General features: G+C 47.3%; 1 protein-coding gene across 1 annotated transcript in view; it reads left to right on the forward strand.

The window, feature by feature from the left end:
- Nucleotides 1-17,781, forward strand: part of AGPAT2 (1-acylglycerol-3-phosphate O-acyltransferase 2) — a 40,179-nt gene that overhangs the window by 6,501 nt on the left and 15,897 nt on the right. Inside the window, exons 2-4 of the mRNA XM_077284792.1 lie at nucleotides 12,292-12,425; nucleotides 13,452-13,627; nucleotides 14,534-14,629. Of these exons, the coding sequence (XP_077140907.1) occupies nucleotides 12,292-12,425; nucleotides 13,452-13,627; nucleotides 14,534-14,629 (406 nt within the window). The remainder of the gene's footprint in view (nucleotides 1-12,291; nucleotides 12,426-13,451; nucleotides 13,628-14,533; nucleotides 14,630-17,781) is intronic.

Below are 17,781 nucleotides of genomic sequence, written 5' to 3' on the forward strand. Positions count from 1 at the left end.
ATTGTTATAGCGCCATTTATTCCATGGCGCTTTACATGTGAGGAGGGGTATACATAATAAAAACAAGTACAATAATCTTAAACAATACAAGTCATAACTGGTACAGGAGGAGAGAGGAGCCTGCCCGCGAAGGCTCACAATCTACAAATGAAGAAGTCTGTAGTACTTTGAAACTACAGAATAACCGCATGTACTTTCTCTCTGGATTTGGATTTATTATATGGGATACCAGATTATCCACAAATCCTCCTTATCTGTACTTTTCAGTATTTGACGTATGCTATTGGTCTGCGGACCCGCTTTCTTCTGGGTGTTTCCCGGATTTTTTGCCAGATTACTTTTTTGTAATTGTAAAAGAACCTGATGAAGGAGCAAAACCCACACTGATGCGTTTTTGGTGTGTTTTATTCTATGAATAAATCCTTTTTCTTTTATGCCACGAGTCCATGCCAACCCCATCCAGGCATCACCTGCCATTGGGCCATCTACACGTTGCTCTATTCACTCTTGAAACACCTTCGGATCCCAACGGCAGCGGGAAGTGGAGAATTACAACCTTACGGGGCAGTTGTGACTATTTGTGCACAACTGGGTAAGATTACTGCCACTTATCCACTTTTCATGCGCGCCAGTCCTAGATGATATTGTACAAGGCAGTGCCCCCTCTCTCGAGTTAGAAATCTATATAAAAATTGTCATCGCCTCCTTACTAACCCAAAGCCAAATCTGCTCTACAAAAGTGAATGGTGCGCCTCCAGAATAAGCCCCCCACATTACAGCCATAGATTCTGTCCAGAATGGTGAATCCCTTCTTATCCCCCTAAAATCATGACATAACTTTGGGAAAGTGGTGGATCACTAATACGGAGGACTGTCACAGCCAGTCTCTTATGAAAGATACGGCATTATTTATGGTGTGTGATTTTCCAGTGGCACATTCCGGACACAACATATTGGACACTGAAAGGGTATAGAAGTTGAAAAATTGATTTTTTTTTTAAATTATTATTTCACTTTAACAATGCTGTGTAAATAACTAAAGGGATGTTCCCATCACTGTCATTCATGGCTGGGATGTGAATATTTGTGTCTATTTCCTACAGAAGGGCTGTGTTAGGGTATGTTTCCACTTTCAGTTTTGCTTCAGGCTTTGGTCAGGATTTTATGCAAGTAAAATCCTGACCAAAACTGCACCTGAGGTCACTGGCAGGTCACCTGCGGTGTGCCTGCGTGTTTTGCTCATTGTAGCAACATGCTGCGTTTCGAAAAAACGCACCACGCATGCGTTTTCGCGGCAAAAACGCATGCGTTTTTTAACGCATAGTGGAGTCTGGATTTCATGAAATCCCCTCCACTATGCTGTAACATCTGGACGCTGCGTTTTTGACGCAGCGTCAAAAACGCAGCGTCAAAAACGCAGCGTTTCCTGAACGTGGACACATACCCTTACTCTGCTTCCACAAGTCCCATGTTACCTGGATACACCAGAATCACTGGGATAAGTCCATGCATTCCATAAAGTCACACATGGCAGCTCCAAAACGTGCTGCACCCATAAGGGGTTACGTAGGATGTATAAATAATTAGTCAATGACAGATTCTCTCCGATTCCTCTGCCCTGGCAGTGATCTTACTTATGGCAGGTGGTGTGGAGGCTTCCATATGGAAATCATGATTATTATTACTTCTACACCTCTCTCGTCATCTCTCTCATATACGTCTGCTTTCATTTCCTGACTATTCTCAGTGACTCCAAAAGATCTAGTTCACCCCATCAGGCTGTCCTGACCAGGTCCTGCTCCCACAGCTGAGGGCATGTTTCATTGTGTCGGTGCGGAGAATCCTGTCTGTTTTGTTCTCCTACAGGACTATTCCTAACTGTGCAATTTATCATCTACCCAGGGGATTGCTGGGATTCGACTGCAGGGATCCCATGGTCCCGGAATTAGAGTGGTGGCCCTGTGTTAGGATCGGTGAGGATAATTGACAAATATTTAAAGGGAACCTGACAGGTGATCCATGCTGCCCAAACCGTAGGCTGCGGCGTTTCAGAGAAAAACCTACCTTTTAATAGCTACACTGTGTTGTAAATGCGGGTTCCTGGCAGCTTCTCCCCGCCGGCTGACAGTGACTGACAGTTCTCTGCCTATACGCCTGTACAGCCAGAGAGGAGACTTGTCAGTCACTGTCAGCGGGCGGGGAGAAGCCACTAATGCACAGTGCGGCTCAGCCCCCGGCAGCTAGTAACACTATGTTTTTCCTCTGAAATGCTGTGATTGTACAGCCAGTGGCTGATGTACGGAGCCCACGGATTGTGCGGCAGGTATCCGCTCAGCTGACAGGTTCCCTTTCACCCCTTTTCCCTACAATGACACATTATAACAAACCCAATTGCTGTTGAAAGTTTTCTTCATGTGTATGCCTGATGTCAGCTCTGACTTTCCCACAGAACGAGCAGAAAGAATAAGCGATGACAGAAAATCGACAGTCTTGAATGCAGCTCTGGATGTGTCTGGAGTATAAGATGTGATTTTTTTTTTTAGGGTTGACTCATGTCATTGGCAAATAGAGACTCTTTCATGCTGATGGTGTTCACATGACGAGCAGGTATTTGTACAGATATGTGGGTGGACCAAGGGGGCGAATAAGTGCATCTGCCCATCCCGTGTGATGCGTCCCATCCCAGCGAGACTGGTGGGAGATGACTCACAATGGCAGCCTCCCTGATGTCACCTCATAGCTCCAAGGCCTTATGCACAGGAAAGCCCTGTGGGCAGTCACTCTGTATGTTCTTTCTCCTTAGATTCGGCATGAACCTTACACTAAGTGACGTTAGTTATAGTGTGACCCATCAATGTAAGCCATGTATTGCAGCCATAAGCTCTGTCAATGTTGGGCACCCCTACTTAAAGGGATTGTTGAATCTTCTGTATTCTGGAGCACACCTCTCCTCCACCTCACAGCTTCCTGTTCGCTGAAGGGCGGTGCGCTCATATAGATTTTATTACACTAGGATGTCTCTTAAAGGGGAAGTCTGCCACCTTATAAACTAGTCAGGAATTTAAAAAAAAAAAAAAAAAAAAAGAATGAACACTTATTACTAGAATAACCCCCCTCCAGTGTTGCAGCTCTGGTGATCTCTGACATGACCACTGCAACCTCACCCTGCAGCCAATTGCTCCGTAGCAGTCGGGTGACTGGTTTCAGGATGTTCCTACTTCCTGTCCCGGCAGAGACTACCGATGGAGGATTCTAGTTTCATTAAATAATCAGCTGTATCTTCTTAACATGATCGTTATCTTATCTAAAGTTTTGAAAAGTAGTCAACAATCCTTTTTAACAATTTTTTTTTTTTTGCACACAATCAGTATTTGCTGTGGGTTTGACGCAATGTACTTGTGTAACGCCAAACCCGCAGCGGTCTGATGTTTCAGCATAGTGTCCAGAGACACCTGCGGATCACCCGTGGAGACGGACATGTGGCGCGACTCTCCAGATTGCAGCATGTAAATTTCACCCATAGAATGTATTGGATCTGGTGAATCCACACGGTTCAGTGAACACATGCAGATGCACCTGTGTTCAATAGACGCCAGTTCTTTGGATGCAACGACCATGCATTGCGTCCAAAGCGCTGCTACCTCCGGATGGCTTTCACACCATTTCTCTTAGGCCAGCAAAAGCGTTCGGCAGGGCTGCGGATGGCAGCCTTCTTCCTCCGTGATGCCCTGCCCACTGTCGCGCCTCTTCCTTCAGCTCTGCCTACGTCTGCATGCGTCCTGCGTACCCTAGCTTTAACATTGGGTACGCAGGCCAATTATGCCCACCTGGTTATCCCACTGATAAAGCTGGCCATCGTACTACTGGCTAATACATGTGAGATTCCTGTCCTCTGGCCGACAGCTAGCTCTTGCGACTCCCCATGTACATGAGTGCTTGGCCGAACATCTATGTATTTTTCACGGGAAGAGAGGAAGAAGCCATTGCATAACTCATCTGGCAGAGGCACATCTCCCCTGCAAACAATAGGCTTCTGTACACAGTCGTTCAGTCTCCCCGAAATTGGTGGGTTTGATCATTGTTCATTTAACGTGTATGGGGGGCCTTCAGTGTTAGAAGGGAGAGGTGATACAAGTAGCATCAGTGGGAAAACTAGGCCAACAACACTCTGTACAACAGATATAGAGATGCCAGATATTCCAGGAGAAGCCAAGTAGGCTATATTCACAGGATCAATAGAGATCAGTAAGATCCAGCAGCAATGCAGTTGGCAAAAAAAAGTTTTTTGAAGTCTATGGAAAATAGATCCATTAATTAGGCACATGTTTTCTTCCATTTGTAATGTATCTAGCAAAAAATAGATCCTTTAAAAATTAAAGGAAAACGGATGGCAAATTAACAGATCCATTTTCCACAGACTTTATGTTAACAAAGCAGCTATGTTCCCATGCCCAGTAGTGATCAGAAAGGATCCTGCAGCAATCAGTTAGCAAAAAAGTTGTGTAGACACAACTTTTTTGTCCAGCGTAATAAAAAACCCGTTTTCAAGTGAATTTTTTTTTTTACATTGAAGTCTATGGAAAAATGATCCGTTACGTAGTCATCAGTTTTTCTTTCATTTCACTGTCAACAAGAAAATGAACCCAAACATAAAGCAAAATCCACAATGGAATGGTTCACAAATGTATCCAGATGTTAGAATGGCCAAGTAAAAGTCCAGACCTCAATCCAATCGAGAATCTGTGGAAAGAGCTGAGAACTGCTGTTCACAAACGATCTCCATCAAACCTCACTGAGCTCGAGCTGTTTGCCAAGGAAGAATGGGCAAGAATTTCAGTCTCTCGATGTACAAAACTGATAGACATACCCCAAGAGACTTGCAGCTGTAATCGCAGCAAAAAGTGGCGCAACAAAGTATTAAGTTAAAGGGGCAAAATAATATTGAACGCCCCACTTTTCAGTTTTTGAATTTCCACAAAAATTTAAAATAAGCAATAAATTTCATTAAGCTTCACAATTGTGTTCCACTTGTTGTTGATTCTTCACCAAAAATTTACATGTGGTATCTTTATGTTTGAAGCATGATATGTGGGAAAAGGTTGAAAAGTTCCAGGTGGCCGAATACTTTTGCAAGACACTATATCTGGCTCTCCTGTCGGTGGTGCGATTGTTTGATCTTATAATTACTATTCTGCTATAAGGTGGGTCAATTACAGAAGGAAATGTATTGATTATTGCACAAGTTTGTACCAAAATCTGACTTCTCCCAACATTGCCAAGGAGTTTGGCTAATGGGCAATGAAGGAAATAGTCGCGATGTGGCTTCCAGTTGAGATACGAATATTATCACTCAGTTCCAGTTAGGTCGGCTCCATGCCTTATAGCGACTCCATGCCTTATAGCGGCTCTATGCCTTATAGCGGCTCCATGCCTTCTAGCGGCTCCATGCCTTATAGCGACTCCAAGCCTTATAGCGACTCCATGCCTTATAGCGACTCCATGCCTTCTAGCGGCTCCATGCCTTATAGCGGCTCCATGCCTTATAGCGACTCCATGCCTTATAGCGACTCCATGCCTTATAGCGACTCCATGCCTTATAGCGAATCCATGCCTTATAGGGACTCCATGATAGCGGCTCCAAGCCTTATAGCGACTCCATGCCTTCTAGCGGCTCCATGCCTTATAGCGACTCCATGCCTTATAGCGGCTCCATGCCTTATAGCGACTCCATGCCTTATAGCGGCTCCATGCCTTATAGCGGCTCCATGCCTTATAGCGGCTCCATGCCTTATAGCGACTCCATGCCTTATAGCGACTCCATGCCTTATAGCGAATCCATGCCTTATAGCGACTCCATGATAGCGGCTCCAAGCCTTATAGCGACTCCATGCCTTATAGCGGCTCCATGCCTTATAGCGACTCCATGCCTTATAGCGGCTCCATGCCTTATAGCGACTCCATGCCTTATAGCGGCTCCATGCCTTATAGCGACTCCATGCCTTATAGCGGCTCCATGCCTTATAGCGACTCCATGCCTTATAGCGACTCCATGCCTTATAGCGGCTCCATGCCTTATAGCGACTCCATGCCTTATAGCGGCTTCATGCCTTATAGCGACTCCATGCCTTATAGCGGCTTCATGCCTTATAGCGACTCCATGCCTTATAGCGACTCCAAGCCTTATAGCGACTCCAAGCCTTATAGCGGCTCCATGCCTTCTAGCGGCTCCATGCCTTCTAGCGGCTCCATGCCTTCTAGCGACTCTATGCCTTCTAGCGGCTCCATGCCTTCTAGCGACTCCAAGCCTTATAGCGACTCCATGCCTTATAGCGGCTCCATGCCTTCTAGCGGCTCCATGCCTTGTAGAGGCTCCATGCCTTCTAGCGACTCTATGCCTTCTAGCGGCTCCATGTCTTCTAGCGACTCCAAGCCTTATAGCGGCTCCATGCCTTCTAGCGGCTCCATGCCTTGTAGCGGCTCCATGCCTTCTAGCGACTCTGTGCCTTCTAGCGGCTCCGTGCCTTCTAGCGACTCCAAGCCTTATAGCGACTCCATGCCTTATAGTGGCTCCATGCCTTCTAGCGGCTCCATGCCTTCTAGCGGCTCCATTTCTTATAGCGGCTCCATTTCTTATAGCGGCTCCATGCCTTATAGCGGCTCCATGCCTTCTAGCGGCTCCATGCCTTATAGCGAATCCATGCCTTATAGCGACTCCATGATAGCGGCTCCAAGCCTTATAGCGACTCCATGCCTTCTAGCGGCTCCATGCCTTATAGCGACTCCATGCCTTATAGCGACTCCATGATAGCGGCTCCAAGCCTTATAGCGACTCCATGCCTTCTAGCGGCTCCATGCCTTATAGCGAATCCATGCCTTATAGCGACTCCATGATAGCGGCTCCAAGCCTTATAGCGACTCCATGCCTTCTAGCGGCTCCATGCCTTATAGCGACTCCATGCCTTATAGCGACTCCATGCCTTATAGCGACTCCATGCCTTATAGCGGCTTCATGCCTTATATCGACTGCAGACCTTATAGCGGCTCCATGCCTTATAGCGGCTCCATGCCTTATAGCGACTCCATGCCTTATAGCGACTCCATGCCTTATAGCGGCTCCATGCCTTATAGCGACTCCATGCCTTATAGCGGCTCCATGCCTTATAGCGACTGCAGACCTTATAGCGGCTCCATGCCTTATAGCGACTCCATGCCTTATAGCGGCTCCATGCCTTATAGCAACTCCATGCCTTAGAGCGGCTCCATGCCTTATAGCGACTCCATGCCTTATAGCGACTGCAGACCTTATAGCGGCTCCATGCCTTATAGCGACTGCAGACCTTATAGTGGCTCCATGCCTTATAGCGGCTCCATGCCTTATAGCGACTGCAGACCTTATGGCGGCTCCATGCCTTATAGCGGCTCCATGCCTTATAGCAACTCCATGCCTTATAGCGACTGCAGACCTTATAGCGGCTCCATGCCTTATAGCGACTGCAGACCTTATAGCGGCTCCATGCCTTATAGCGGCTCCATTCCTTATAGCAGCTCCAAGCCTTAGAGCGGCTCCATGCCTTATAGCGGCTCCATTCCTTATAGCAGCTCCATGCCTTAGAGCGGCTCCATGCCTTATAGCGACTCCATGCCTTATAGCGACTGCAGACCTTATAGCGGCTCCATGCCTTATAGCGACTGCAGACCTTATAGCGGCTCCATGCCTTATAGCGGCTCCATGCCTTATAGCGGCTCCATGCCTTATAGCGGCTCCAAGCCTTATAGCGGCTCTTGTCAGTCACACGTCTCTCCCCATTTCCTTCGCTCCTGCCATGGCGCTGTATCCTAATAGCAGGGGTGTCAAACTGCATTCCTCGAGGGCCTCAAACCATGCGTGTTTTCAAGATTTCCTTCTCATTGCACAAGGTGCTGGAATCATTCTGTGCAGGTGATTAAATGATCACCTGTGGAAAAAAAAGGAAATCCTGAAAACATGACCTGTTTGCAGCCCTTGAGGAATGCAGTTTGACACCCCTGCTAATAGCCTCCTGGGCCTCTTGAATATTTACTGCATAGCTGTGGGCGTCCATAGATTAAACTCCACCTGAAGGTGAGAGGAAACAAGCAGTAGTTACAAAGGTCTAAAGCCAAGGCTGCTGCTCTAAGAATAGTCAGGGCTGGAGATAAGCAGCAGAGTATTAATGATCTCCGCTCAACTATGCCGCGTCACTTTACAATTAGTGGGGCTGATCACGTGAGCGCTGACTTCACAACTTCTCCGCACACTCTGCAGACTTTATATCGAATTTCTGCATTTTATAGGTTTTGCTAGAGCTCTGGAGCTGGACGAGATAAGACACCAGGATGATGCGAGTTATCCTCAGTGAAATTGGAGCATTCAACCTGAAATTGGTTCCTGTTCTTGTTAAGTCACCCAGCTTTCCCAGAAACAGATAGAAATGCCATCCAGAAGTTTCTTTGTTATAGCTATTAAATGAGCACACATGCCTCACCACCTCAGGATCAGTGGGGGTCTCCATCGTGATTTGATGTGTGATTGGCATTTTGGTGGCAGCCGCTTTAAGTACATCTCATGCCAAAGCCACTTCCTCTATTGGCTTCTTATCAGGCCCAGTGGCTTTATATTGAGTTTCTAAGCAGTGAACACACAATCCACTTATCTGCCTTTGTCAGCCATTTGCTGTGCACTCTCTGCAGGAAAGCAAATTCACATCCAGTGTAGTCTGTGGTGATTGTTTAATGATAAGATTGTGGCCAAGTGTCATCACTGGACAATAAAAGGTTCAGCATATTGTCCTGACTATTTCTAAAGGCCCCGTCACACATAGCGAGATCGCTAGCGAGATCGCTGCTGAGTCACAAGTTTTGTGACGCAACAGCGACCTCAGTAGCGATCTCGCTATGTGTGACACGTACCAGCAATCAGGCCCCTGCTGCGAGATCGCTGGTCGTGTCGGAATGGCCTGGACCTTTTTTGGTCGTTGAGGTCCCGCTGACATCGCTGAATCGGTGTGTGTGACACCGATCCAGCGATGTCTTCACTGGTAACCAGGGTAAACATCGGGTTACTAAGCGCAGGGCCGCGCTTAGTAACCCGATATTTACCCTGGTTACCAAAAAAACAAACAGTACATACTCACCATCTGATGTCTGTCAGGTCCCTTGCCGTCTGCTTCCTGCTCTGACTGAGATCCGGCCGTACAGTGAGAGCAGAGCGCAGCGGTGACGTCACTGCTGTGCTGCGCTCTCACTGTACGGCGGCAGTCAGTCAGAGCAGGAAGCAGACGGCAAGGGACCTGACGGACATCAGATGGTGAGTATGTAGTGTTTGTTTTTTTTGGTAACCAGGGTAAATATCGGGTTACTAAGCGCGGCCCTGCGCTTAGTAACCCGATGTTTACCCTGGTTACCCGGGTGCTGCAGGGGGACTTCGGCATCGTTGAAGACAGTTTCAACGATGCCGAAGTCGTTCCCCTGATCGTTGGTCGCTGGAGAGAGCTGTCTGTGTGACAGCTCCCCAGCGACCACACAACGACTTACCAACGATCACGGCCAGGTCGTATCGCTGGTCGTGATCGTTGGTAAATCGCTATGTGTGACGGGGCCTTAAGATCTCTGCTTCATGTCAATGAATGGGAGTTTGTTTCTAAACCTGCCCTGTCTACATCCTGTTTACCCAGCACCCGAACAAATCTCTGAGGCGGCCACTAATACCTCATCCTCTATAAAGGGCTGCCGAATCCCATAAATATAGGACACCTCTTGCTCACTGTCTGGGCAGATGTGGAATGGGTACACGTTGGCTTTATAGGCATTTCTTATGCAGCAAGTGAGAAATTCTCTAAGCTGCTTTTTCTCGTCCAGGGTAAAGCCCAGGAAAAATCTACTATAAAGTCATCAACTTGGTAGGTGATTATGATTATCCAAGGATCCGTATAGAATCGGGTCAAGTCCAGTCGCTGTTCACCCATTGTTTGCCAAGCTCCCCACCTGCCAATGTGCTCCTTTGTGAGTGAGACATTTTCCTGGAATAATCTAAAGAGGTAACGGAAAATATCCCGTCAAATGACAAATTGCTGGAAAAATACAACTTTCTCACATCCTTGTCTCCAGAAATCAATTCACAGTTCGAGAAGAGAAAAAGATGAAATATTTAATGGTCATTTACTGAAAGTAATTGGGCAAACATTCTTCTGCCGAGTGTCTGCAAATTTACACAGCGTGAAGGAAATTATTTGGAAGGCAATTAACGTTCCAGGCTTTATGCAGTTCTGTAAGAGCTCAGTGCCCAGTTCTTCAGGGATCTGAGTATGACATAAAACAAGTTGAGAAGTCACCGGTGGCAGTGAGCCGTCACAGAACTGGTGGTCAGGGGCAGGTAGGTGGCCCAACAAAGTGTCCTGATAGTTGGGTGCCACTAAACGTTTCAGTTAAAGCCAAAAATTAATTGAGATTTCTGTTTTCTGCAAATGAAGTTTATTCAAAGTATACTGAAAAGATATAAAAGTCATAAACATAAATGTCATGTGCCTCTGATACTATCCTACTCCAGAAGCCAAGTACCTATGTTATCATCTTACCCTAGGAGCCAAATGTCTGATACCATTGTACCCAAGAGCCAAGTGTCTGATACCATTGTACCCGAGAGCCAAGTGTCTGATACCATCGTACCCGAGAGCCAAGTGTCTGATACCATCGTACCCGAGAGCCAAGTGTCTGATACCATTGTACCCGAGAGCAAGTGTCTGATACCATCCTACCCCCAGAGCCAAGTGTTTGATACCATCCTACCCCCAGAGCCAAGTGTCTGATACCATTGTATCCGAGAGCCAAATGTCTGATACCATTCTATCCCCAGAGACAAGTGCTTGTGATACCATCCTACTCAAGGAACCAAGTGATGGTGATACGATACTACCCCCAAAGCCAAGTGTCTGATACCATCCTAACCTAGAAGCCAAGTGTCTGATACCTTACTTACCCCAGAGCCAAGTGTCTGATACCATCCTAGCCTTAGAACCAAGTGCTTGTGATACCATCCTTCTCTAGGAGCCAAGTGCTTGTGATGCCGTCCTACCCCCAGAGCCAAGTGTCTGATACCATTGTACCCGAGAGCCAAGTGTCTGATACTATTTTACCCCCTGAGACAAGTGCTTGTGATACCATCATGCTCTAGGAGCCAAGTTATGGTGATACGATACTACCCCCAAAGCCAAGTGTCTGACATCATCCTAACCTAGGAGCTAAGTGTCTGATACCATCCTACCCCCAGAGCCAAGTGTCTAATATCATCCTACCCCAGAGCCAAGTGTCTAATATCATCCTACCCCCAGAGCCAAGTGTCTGATATCATCCTACCCCAGAGCCAAGTGTCTGATATCATCCTACCCCCAGAGCCAAGTGTCTAATATCATCCTACCCCAGAGCCAAGTGTCTAATATCATCCTACCCCAGAGCCAAGTGTCTGATATCATCCTACCCCAGAGCCAAGTGTCTAATACCATCCTAACCTGGGAGCCGAGTGTCTGATACCCTCCTCCCAGAGCCAAGTGTCTTATATACCATCGTATCCTAGGAGCCAAGTATCACTTATTCTTAAAAGTGCCCTTGTTTTATCAGGTTGCACATTGTGCATCCCTACCTGTATTGTGAAGAAAGCCCTCAGTATATCAGCCTTACTGTCCATATAGACACCATTTAGTCCTACCTGGGTTCATATAAATGCCAGATACAATTATCTCTGGTTATTGAAGGTTTTCCTCATTACTCCTATGTGAGGTAACAAAAGTACCAAGGAAAAACAGTTGTATCAACGGTTACTTTTTATCCTTTAATAGTGCAGAGAAGATGTGTTGTCTACTTTACCTAAAGTATTCTAATGATGAGAATTATTATTTATTATTACAATGTGATACATATGTACCACACTGGACCACCAGGTGGCAGCAGAGATGACTTCTTTGTCATTGATGTCATATGGTTATTATTGTACAGTGCACACGAGTCCTGCATATATTCATCACCAATGAGCCAGGATTTACCATTTGAGAATTCCAATATTCCTTTTGGGAATACCGTCTATGGGAGGAGTTATGCCTATTATAATAATGGTATAACGTCTGATGATGAATTATTAATGCGGGCTTATTCTATTACATGACACACGTGCAGATTTCTCTTGATTGGATTATTTAATTTGGGCAAGAAGCATCTGGTAAATGAGACCTACAATACTCCGATACTGAGATATTGAATACTCGGACTTGCTTCCTCCCATAGGATAATCCGGGCATTTGTTCGTACCATGAAGTATGCGTTTGGCGTGCGCTTTGAGGTGAAAGGTTTGGAGAACTTTCAGATTGATGAACCCTGCGTTATCATCTCCAATCATCAGAGCATCTTGGACATGATGGGTAAGACTGGAGACTCTGATATAACTTCCAGACATTACATCATACATCATATATGACTGATATAAGATCTCTTATAACGCTCCAGTACTGATATAATTGTAAGTTGCAGTACCGCTTATCACCACTATCAATAGTCATCACTTTTTATAAACCGCTATACAACAGTGTCCCCATCTCTGTCTTATGACTAAGCACACATTTATGGAATTAAGGCTCCTATGTGTCCATATAACAAGTCATAAATAAACCCTTTCCATTCCACATCACTGCACATTTCCCGTTATCCTGCAGGACGAGCAGAGCCAACTCGCATCCATCTCCGGACCTGACGTGTTTTTCTTTTCTAAGTGCATTTGCAGTATCCATTGCCCTTGTTTTCAGTTCAATGCTTCACAACCAAAAAAATATTGGTCTCCTATTCCCCAGTATTATGATTGTGTCGCCTTCTCTGGTATTTAGTAGATACATTATGTGCCCCCTCCCCATCATTTCTGCCCCTACTCTCGCCCCATTTTATTAGATTGTGCTGATTTATACGGGCCACAACCAACATTTTAAGATATTATCTGTCCAGGTGATTAAAATGAATGCGTCTCCGGAGGGCGCAGCTGCTGTAATCGCTACATCCTGGCTAGGAAATTATTGACTTTATTTTCTGAGTTTTGAAGGGTATTTTGTTTTTAGCAAGAAGGAAAACAAAATCTAACGGGGCTGCACTAGGCAACATGCAGGGAAGACCTGAGGCAGAAGGCACCATTTTATTAGGTTCTGCGGAGGATGATACATTGAGGACTGGATCGGTTTCACAGCTGGATATGTTATGGTAGCAGTACTCTAATCCAGAAGGCCGGGTAAACCGATAACGGGTAAAATATAAAAAATAAATAAGAAAATAAAATGATGACAGTGTTGGATCAGCTCATTGATTTTTCCATCATGATATGCTGTAATCGCGACCTGATAGGTGACGAGGATGTAAATGTGTCTCCTGGAGGAACTGATATTGTATCTTTATGTTTCATGTAGGTCTGATGGAAATCCTGCCTGATCGCTGTGTACAGATCGCCAAGAGGGAGCTGTTATTTGCTGGCTCTGTGGGGCTGCTCACCTACCTCGGAGGGGTCATTTACATCAACAGGAAGCAAACGCGTGATGCCAAGTCAATCATGGCCGGCGTAGCGAAAGCCATGACAGATGACAATGTAAGCGAAGGGTTGATTTGCTCTGTACAGCTGTATATTCAAAACACTCTCCACCATGTGGGGAACATGAACTGTGGCGACACAAATCTTAACATGGCATAATATGTCCATGTAATCGCCACACACTGACATCTGCCTCTCAGCGCTCTTGACGTCTGCCTCTCCGCGCTCTGACGTCTGCCTCTCCGCGCTCTGACGTCTGCCTCTCCGCGCTCTGACGTCTGCCTGTCTGGGCTCTGACGTCTGCCTCTCCGCGCTCTGACGTCTGCCTGTCTGGGCTCTGACGTCTGCCTCTCCGCGCTCTGACGTCTGCCTCTCAGCACTCTGATGTCTGCCTGTCTGGGCTCTGACGTCTGCCTCTCCGCACTCTGACGTCTGCCTGTCTGGGCTCTGACGTCTGCCTCTCCGCACTCTGACGTCTGCCTGTCTGGGCTCTGACGTCTGCCTCTCCGCGCTCTGACGTCTGCCTCTCCGCGCTCTGATGTCTGCCTCTCCGCGCTCTGACGTCTGCCTCTCCGCGCTCTGACGTCTGCCTCTCCGCGCTCTGACGTCTGCCTCTCCGCGCTCTGACGTCTGCCTCTCCGCGCTCTGACGTCTACCTCTCCGCGCTCTGACATCTGCCTGTCTGGGCTCTGACGTCTGCCTGTCTGGGCTCTGACGTTTACCTCTCCGCGCTCTGACGTCTACCTCTCCACGCTCTGACGTCTGCCTCCCGCGCTCTGACGTCTGCCTCTCCGCGCTCTGACGTCTGCCTGTCTGCGCTCTGACGTCTGCCTCTCCGCGCTCTGACGTCTGCCTGTCTGCGCTCTGATGTCTGCCTCTCCGCGCTCTGACGTTTGCCTGTCTGCGCTCTGACGTCTACCTCTCAGCATCATCTCAGCACTTACACTTCTGTATTTCCTGCAGCTGAAGGTCTGGGTGTATCCTGAGGGGACCCGGAATAACAGTGGAGATCTGCTGCCATTCAAGAAAGGAGCTTTTCATCTCGCTGTTCAGGCGAAGGTAAAACCCGGTGATAATCTCCATGGACACTTTATAGGATTCAGGATGGAGACAGTTTATGATCAAACCTATGAATGGGGTGCGGACAATGTCATGTATTATGCAAGTAACACAGGGACAGAGAAGACAGGCTGGTGTTATGACCCCAATGGCGAGGGTCTCAGAGGAACGTGGAAGTCTGCAGAATACAAAAATCCAGCTCATAGGGCAGTGGTAGCTGGGTTGACCATATATCTACTCCTAACGCCAACACTAGAAGTAGCCGGGGATCATTCCTACGTTGATTCTAGATGACACGCTCCAGCCGGAGAATCTAGCTACCCCTAGTAGAGGAAAACAAAAGACCTTTCTTGCCTCCAGAGAAGGGGACCCCAAAGCTGGATAGAAGCCCCCCACAAATAATAACGGTGAGGTAAGAGGAAATGACAAACACAGAAATGAACCAGGTTTAGCACAGAGAGGCCCGCTTACTGATAGCAGAATAAAGAAAGGTAACTTATATGGTCAACAAAAACCCTATCAAAATCCACACTGGAAATTCAAGAACCCCCGAACCGTCTAACGGTCCAGGGGGAGAACACCAGCCCCCTAGAGCTTCCAGCAAAGGTCAGGATATAGATTTGGAACAAGCTGGACAAAAATACAAAACCAAAACAAATAGCAAAAAGCAAAAGGCAGACTTAGCTGATATAACTGGAACCAGGATCAGTAGACAAGAGCACAGCAGACTAGCTCTGATAACTACGTTGCCAGGCATTGAACTGAAGGTCCAGGGAGCTTAAATAGCAACACCCTTAACTAACGACCCAGGTGCGGATAAAAGGAATGACAGAAAAACCAGAGTCAAAAAACTAGTAACCACTAGAGGGAGCAAAAAGTAAATTCACAACAGTACCCCCCCCCTTAGTGAGGGGTCACCGAACCCTCACCACGACCACCAGGGCGATCAGGATGAGCGGCATGAAAGGCACGAACTAAATCGGCCGCATGAACATCAGAGGCGACCACCCAGGAATTATCCTCCTGACCATAGCCCTTCCACTTGACCAGGTACTGAAGCCTCCGCCTGGAGAGGCGAGAATCCAAGATCTTCTCCACCACGTACTCCAACTCGCCCTCAACCAACACCGGAGCAGGAGGCTCAGCAGAAGGAACTATAGGCACAATGTACCGCCGCAACAAGGACCTATGAAATACATTGTGAATAGCAAACGACACAGGAAGATCCAGACGAAAAGATACAGGATTAAGGATTTCCAATATCTTGTAAGGCCCAATAAAACGAGGTTTAAATTTGGGAGAGGAGACCTTCATAGGAACAAAGCGGGAAGAAAGCCATACCAAATCCCCAACGCGTAGTCGGGGACCCACACCGCGGCGGCGGTTGGCAAAGCGCTGAGCCCTCTCCTGTGACAACTTCAAGTTGTCCACCACATGATTCCAGATCCGCTGCAACCTATCCACCACAGAATCCACCCCAGGACAGTCAGAAGGCTCCACATGACCCGAAGAAAAGCGAGGATGGAAACCAGAGTTGCAGAAAAAAGGCGAAACCAAGGTGGCGGAACTAGCCCGATTATTAAGGGCAAACTCAGCCAACGGCAAGAATGTCACCCAATCGTCCTGATCAGCAGAGACAAAACACCTCAAATAAGCCTCCAAAGTCTGATTGGTTCGCTCCGTCTGTCCATTAGTCTGAGGATGGAAAGCAGACGAAAACGACAAATCAATGCCCATCCTACTACAAAAGGATCGCCAGAATCTGGAAACGAACTGGGATCCTCTGTCTGACACAATATTCTCAGGGATGCCGTGCAAACGAACCACGTTCTGGAAAAACACAGGAACCAGATCGGAAGAGGAAGGCAGCTTAGGCAAAGGAACCAAATGGACCATCTTTGAGAAGCGATCACATATCACCCAGATAACGGACATGCCCTGGGATAGCGGAAGATCAGAAATGAAATCCATGGAGATATGTGTCCAAGGTCTCTTCGGGACAGGCAAGGGCAAGAGCAAACCGCTGGCACGAGAACAGCAAGGCTTAGCTCGAGCACAAGTCCCACAGGGCTGCACAAATGACCGCACATCCCTTGACAAGGAAGGCCACCAAAAGGACCTGGCCACCAGATCTCTGGTGCCAAAAATTCCCGGGTGACCTGCCAACACCGAGGAATGAACCTCGGAAATGACTCTGCTGGTCCACTTATCCGGGACAAACAGTCTGTCAGGTGGACAAGACTCAGGCCTATCAGCCTGAAATCTCTGCAACACATGTCGCAGATCCGGAGAAATAGCTGACAAGATAACTCCATCTTTAAGAATACCAACAGGATCAGCGACTCCAGGAGCATCAGGCACAAAGCTCCTAGAAAGAGCATCGGCCTTCACATTCTTTGAACCTGGTAAATACGAGACAACAAAATCAAAGCGGGAGAAAAACAATGACCAGCGGGCCTGTCTCGGATTAAGGCGTTTAGCAGACTCGAGATACATCAGATTTTTGTGATCAGTCAAGACCACCACACGATGCTTAGCACCCTCGAGCCAATGACGCCACTCCTCAAATGCCCATTTCATGGCCAACAACTCCCGATTGCCCACATCATAATTTCGCTCGGCAGGCGAAAACTTCCTAGAGAAAAAGGCACAAGGTTTCATAACAGAGCAACCAGGGCCTCTCTGCGACAAAACGGCCCCTGCTCCAATCTCTGAAGCATCCACCTCAACCTGAAAGGGAAGTGAGACATCGGGCTGGCACAAAACAGGCGCCGAAGTAAACCGGCGTTTCAACTCCTGGAAAGCCTCCACGGCAGCAGGAGCCCAGTTAGCTACATCGGAGCCCTTCTTGGTCATATCCGTCAAAGGTTTCACAATGCTAGAAAAATTAGCGATAAAACGACGGTAGAAGTTAGCGAAACCCAAAAACTTCTGTAGACTCTTAACTGACGAGGGCTGAGTCCAATCAAGAATAGCTCGGACCTTGACTGGGTCCATCTCCACAGCAGAAGGGGAAAAAATGAACCCCAAAAAGGGAACCTTCTGTACACCAAAGAGACACTTTGAGCCCTTGACAAACAAAGAATTTTCACGCAAAATTTTAAAGACCAACCTGACCTGCTCCACATGCGAATCCCAATTATCAGAAAAAA

This window comes from Ranitomeya variabilis, chromosome 2, assembly GCF_051348905.1.
Source record: "Ranitomeya variabilis isolate aRanVar5 chromosome 2, aRanVar5.hap1, whole genome shotgun sequence".
Taxonomy (NCBI): domain Eukaryota; kingdom Metazoa; phylum Chordata; class Amphibia; order Anura; family Dendrobatidae; genus Ranitomeya; species Ranitomeya variabilis.